This window comes from Euphorbia lathyris, chromosome 7 (assembly GCF_963576675.1).
Source record: "Euphorbia lathyris chromosome 7, ddEupLath1.1, whole genome shotgun sequence".
In the NCBI taxonomy this organism is placed as follows: Eukaryota; Viridiplantae; Streptophyta; class Magnoliopsida; order Malpighiales; family Euphorbiaceae; genus Euphorbia; species Euphorbia lathyris.
In genome coordinates, this window is record NC_088916.1 from 54,579,600 (window position 1) to 54,585,169 (window position 5,570).

The 5,570-nt window shown below is 33.6% G+C and overlaps 1 protein-coding gene across 2 annotated transcripts; it reads right to left on the reverse strand.

Annotated features, from left to right (window-relative positions):
• Window positions 1-1,513: 1,513 nt before the first annotated feature.
• On the reverse strand, window positions 1,514-4,734 carry LOC136201394 (NAC domain-containing protein 67-like). Of its 2 annotated transcripts, XM_065992057.1 has the most exons (7): window positions 4,626-4,695; window positions 4,486-4,519; window positions 4,258-4,291; window positions 3,488-3,686; window positions 3,183-3,409; window positions 2,985-3,116; window positions 1,514-2,278 (listed from the first exon to the last, which is right to left on the reverse strand). In XM_065992057.1, exons 1-7 carry the CDS (start codon window positions 4,669-4,671, stop codon window positions 1,778-1,780), a joined length of 1,173 nt encoding a protein of 390 aa, XP_065848129.1. In that variant the 5' UTR covers window positions 4,672-4,695; the 3' UTR covers window positions 1,514-1,777. The 2 variants fall into 2 exon arrangements, with proteins under 2 accessions (XP_065848129.1, XP_065848130.1); XM_065992058.1 differs by lacking the exon at window positions 4,486-4,519 and having other exon boundaries at window positions 4,626-4,734.
• Between the last annotated feature and the right edge of the window lie 836 nt (window positions 4,735-5,570).

A 5,570-nucleotide genomic window follows, 5' to 3' on the forward strand; every position in this document is an offset into this window, starting at 1 on the left:
GTATATATTTATCCCAAAATTCTAAGAAATTAAGCTTACAATATTTAACATTTTAAACATCTTAAAATGATAGTCAATTTCATAAATAAAAAGCCAATGAAGGTTGATGTGAATGATAAAGAGTTGAATCTCTGTTTGTCAGGTTTTCGATTCCCCATTCCGTCAAAATTTAGCCCTTATTGATAGGTGTTTGTAAATTCCACTTTAAATTCTCATCGACGTCTACCCTGACCCTCTAATCATGTGCAATATTCATTCGTTGTCGGTAGATAGCCAATACTATTGCTGGACGATCTTTTTTCCTTCCAATAAATCCAAGTGTTTCCACATATTCTTCATTGCTGGCTTCTCAATAATATACTACCCCGAGGTTTGAGGCACCGATTTCTACAAGGATGAAGGCTTTGGCTCTTTAAGTGAGTGAGAATAATGTTTTTTCGGTAGAGGTTTGTGTGGAGTTGTTTGATACGCCTAGAGGACATTATATAAATTGTCCACCCATAAGGCTTTGAGATTTTCTTCAATCCACGGATGGTGGTGGTTGGTTATATTGGTCATCTCGCTAATCTGGGGATGAGAGACGTACGTGAATCTAAGATTTATATGCATCCCTCGCAATAGTCTTTGAAGGCAGTACAATTGAATTGGGTGTCATTATTTGAGAAGATTATAGAGAGGATTCCAAACCTAGCTGTGATGGCCGATAGAGGCTTTACTTTTGTAATTACTATCAAATAATTTTAGATGACTAAAAAATTTCATGCATTAAAATATGATACGTAGAAATAAATCATTCACCATAAATGTATTTAAAAAATCTACGTAAATTACATATTAGTTATGATTAGACTAATTATTTACAACTATCCAATATTATAAAAAGAACTTTTTAAAATGTAACATAAAAACTAAAAATATTTTTAGCATCAAATGATTTTTTTGTTTTTTTGAAATCCAACAAAAATAACTGTATATTTGGAAAAAAAGGTAGAATAAAAATATGAAAATGATAAAAAAAATTATATAAATGTAAAATAAAAATCAAAACATTTTATATGTAGTTTCCTCATTTTGTATCTACAAGGTGTTCGACAACTTCAACAAAATAAGCATCAAGCCCAAAAGAAGTCCATTGATGAGGAGGTGTAGATAGTAACAAAGACCACAAAGAACCACAATTTTTTTGGTCCGGTCCATATAAATTAAAGACACTAACAAGTAAAAGACAAAAACATTATTAAAAAAGAAAAAATATTGGACCGACCAATTTAGGTATTAAATTATATTTCAATTTCAGCTAAATTATTATTTTCCACGTTTTTCGTTTTGGTTTATTTTTCTACTTTTACCGTTTTTTCGGTTTTCTCATAAACTGTTAAATGAATTAACGAGTCAACTCGATTAACCCATGATCCAACCTATTTATCATACGAGTTAGATGTGTCGACCCGTGTATAACATAATCCTAAAGTAAAATACACTAGTTTATCAAACCTCAATATGAACAAACAAATTCATCATAAAACTAAGAATGTTTCCATTAGCACATAAACACCATAAATAAATAGTTACAATAAAGTTTCTATCTTTTGTTCAATATCAGATTCATCAACCCACCACCACTGCTATGATATCTATCTGTGTCTATTCCAGTAGTCAGCTGAACAAAAAAGTAAACTATCATATCTGTTTCTATGTAATAAGAAAATACTCTCTTTTTTTTCTCTCTGACCTTAATTGGTAATACTATTTACTACACCATACATAAGTGTGGAAATCAGAAGAGGAAGTAGAAGGGCATGAAGCACAAATATTTGTTCTTATGTTTCTTCTTTCTGCCTCCATTCTGAGATGTGCCTGCTGCTGCTGCCTTGTGCTTTCTTTCCGTCTTCTGTAAAACTGCATTGTTCATATCTTTCTGATCATCAGGCAATGCAGGTAAGGAGGAATGACTTACAACAATCTCATCACTTGCTGGAGCCATAACCACCTCATTTGGTATGGAAGATGAGATGTTAAACTTGCAGTTTGTGTCCTTGTGTGCCAAGTCTTGGTTCATTTCAGACTCTAGTTCTTTCAGCAAATATGCTGAGTCAAACCATTCTGTTGATGACATGCTTATACAGCTCGAATTATCGGAACTTGAAGAAGGTGATAATGGATACTCAAGATCCAGCAGTTCCAAGTAGTCTCCTTCGTTATCTGGGGGCATTTCTACCAGGTAATTTTCAAGTTCTCCTGTCATAGCCGAATTTCGCGTTTCGTTATCCTTCTCCACCTACAACATAAAACAGGGTTCAATAAACTTAGTTCAGTTATGCTCTGAACATTTATTTCTCTATTCAAAGTCTCCATTTTGTATACTCATACTGGACTTGTTTTTCTTCATGCTTGAAATTTTGGGTTAGATTTACAATCTAGCACTTTCATCTTTGTATATGTCTTTATTCTCTTTATCTGGCAGAGGGGGAAAATAAAAGAAAAACACTCAATTCTCTAGAGCCTCTTCAAAGAAAAACTTTTCTATTTAGATGTGCCTTTGCTACATGTTTTGCTGGATTCATATACTTGACTCCATGGTAGCTTGTTCTTAAGCCTTTTTGGTCATGTCCTGCTCATGTGCTTTCTCAATTGGAAGCAACAAAAATAAAGGTAACTGTGAATTGATTCCCTCTGAACATGGTTAGAATTGTTGAGAATAATACTTCTTCCTCTCACGTGGAGATAGGCAAAATTAGTCGAACCATATTAAAATTGTGTTTTGAGTGCGCTTGCAATTTTCTTTCAGCGTATTAAACTTGTTTAATCAATATTCGATCCAATTCAACTCCTAACCAAAAAGATGCAATCCTATAAACTAATGACAGAAAGAGTCCTAAGCATGCAAAATCACTCTATGGACATAGTGAATTTACTCTCAAGAAAAGTTGCAATATCCAACCAATCAGCAAAAAATGAAAGAGCTTGAATTGAAATCAACATACTGTAGATTTATTTGTGGAACCACTGCTACCAGCATTTTGAGTGAGGGCTTCAGTGGTTATATGGAGGCTAGGAATTTTCTGCTGCTTTTGGTGATCCATACCAAGAAACACTCTACAAAGTGAACTGATTTCCTGCAAAATGTGCAACCAAATTAGCACATTTTTCCATCTAATAAGCACAAAGAGGTAGCACTTTACCTTCACTTTGCTGTTTTCACCCTGTCCCTTGTGAGTGACCCAGTACTCTTGCATCACCCAATCGGTTTTACGCTCATCTGGTACTCGGCCTTCGAAAAATTCTAGAGTTGTCCTCCATCCAGTGATCATAGAGTTTGAAAAGAGTTTACAGGCCTCCCCTTTGACCTTCCAGAATCCATGTTTTATATCCTCATTTTCCTTGGAGCGAATCAAGAACCAAATCCTGTCTGCAAAACCAAGTAGCTGCTCAACTCTTCATTGTAGTCTCAAGATCATGACATCTAAATCTAAATGATTCATCATACCCGGTAAATTTGATGGTGCATAGTTGTATGGATTGACATCAGCTATTACATTGGGTGGAAGTGGGTGTCCATGTGACATTTTCCCCAAAAACTCAAATATCTCCTCATTAGAACAATCAAAACTAATATCACAAAGCAGGACAGCAGCTGGGGGATACATTATAACTCGATCCGAAGGAACGCAAACAACGCAATGATCCTAGGCCAATTGTAAAAGAGATATCAGCAATGTGTTGAATCAAAATGAATAAGAAAATGATATAGCTAGTAGTTATCTGTTAAGTTGAAACTAAACAGAAAAAGAGAAACTATTCGATCAAAGGACTATCCAAAATAGTTTGATTCAGGGATAGCAATTCGGGTTATCAAGTCATAAATCGTGCTATGTTAATATGATGATACAAATGCAAGAAAAACGAATCCTGTAATATCAGTCGGGTTGTGCGATCGTGTTACTGTATCATAAATTATCACATCACATTACTCAATAATGTGAGAAACACATACAAACATTGCTCATTATGAATCTAAATCAAACTAAGAACAAAGATAAACTAAAATTTCCCAAATTCTCACACGAGAAAACCGCAAAACCTGAAAAAAAAAATTCAACCATTCCAATCAAAACCCATAGTTGAGTTCATAGAAGAAACCGCAGCCTTTTTTGAGCATTGACCTAAAGACAGATAAGTCTTTTCCCTCTATTTTCTCATCTATTAAACTAATACTTTCATAACTTAAGATGGAAGCAAAAAAGCAGAGACTATCACCTGATTACACTCCCTCGAACTGTAAATGTCGTATCTGTTTCAAAATCAAAGAAAAAAAAAGCGATCAGGATCAAGGAAAAATGGTGCTTCAAATTCAAACACAACAAAAAAACAAGTAATCTTCGTTTCAATTCAGAGAGCAAACAATAAAAAAACACAAAATGTAAATTCCTTCCCTCTTTCCCATTTGGGACCCAAAACTTTATTTGGTCAAGTCCAACTACTTACTTAATTCCCTCTTCGAATGAAGTTACAAATATTCCTTTCATTTTCCCACCAACCAAACAAAAAAACATTAGTACCACTTTTAGATAGATTTATATGCAATAAAATAGTGGATTATCACCATAGAAGCTAAAAGTTCAAACCTTGATGTGGAAGCAGAGAAAACCAAAACCGGTACTCACTCGCCATTACTGAAATGGGTAATTTATAGGACTCTGATTGTTAGAGAAGATTTTTTTTTTTTTTTTTTTTGAGAAAACTTAGAGGGGAATTTTGGAGGTACCATTTTTATTGTAATTTTGTCACCAGGCCACTAGAATGTAGCAACGTGGTGTTTGCTAATTGGCTCATTTCATAATTTCATTTGGTGAATTTGATACAGCCCACAGTTTATATGATTGGTATCTTCTTGGAAATTTCTTTCATTTCCTGTTCCTTTTTTTTTCTTGGAGTTTTTTTTTTTTGGGTTAAGGTGTAAAAATACCCCTAACGTTTTGGATCATGAGCAATTTTACCCTTAACGCCTAAAATGGTGCAATTTTACCCCTAACGTTGATAGCCTAGGGCAATTTTACCCCTAACGTTGATAATTTGGGTCAATTTTAGACACTATTATAAAATACAAATATTTTTGTTCCCCATTCTACACCAAATGCATATCAATTCGTTCTTAAAAAAAAGATTTCATGTTTTTTATAATTTAATAATAGAATTGGAGATTAATATTTATAAATTTGGTGAATTTTTTGAATTTTTTTGTCTAATTCGTACAAAAGGCATTATTTTATTTTCTATTTTTTTTCACATCTCAATATATGTTTGTGATTTGTTAGTGATAAAATGACGCACGTGTGAAGTATAAATGACAAGATTCATGATCGAGACAATTTGATGAATTATTTCTCAAGTTGACCCAAATTATCAACGTTAGGGGTAAAATTGCTCTTGGCTACTAACGTTAGGGGTAAAATTACACCATTTTAGACGTTAAGGGTAAAATTGCTCCTGACTCAAAACGTTAGGGGTATTTTTGCACCTTAACCCTTCTTTTTTTCTTTCAAATATGGTAAAAAAAAATCTTATTAGAA

What these genes read in the sequence shown, in the direction of transcription:
- LOC136201394 (XM_065992057.1), bottom strand. Translation starts at nt 4,671, where the DNA reads ATGGCGAGTGAGTACCGGTTTTGGTTTTCTCTGCTTCCACATCAAG. An exon ending in TCATTCGAAGAGGGAATTAA is followed by an intron (nt 4,292 to 4,485) that starts GTAAGTAGTTGG and finishes ATTTTGAAACAG; the next exon opens with ATACGACATTTACAGTTCGA. An exon ending in GTTCGAGGGAGTGTAATCAG is followed by an intron (nt 3,687 to 4,257) that starts GTGATAGTCTCT and finishes CAATTGGCCTAG; the next exon opens with GATCATTGCGTTGTTTGCGT.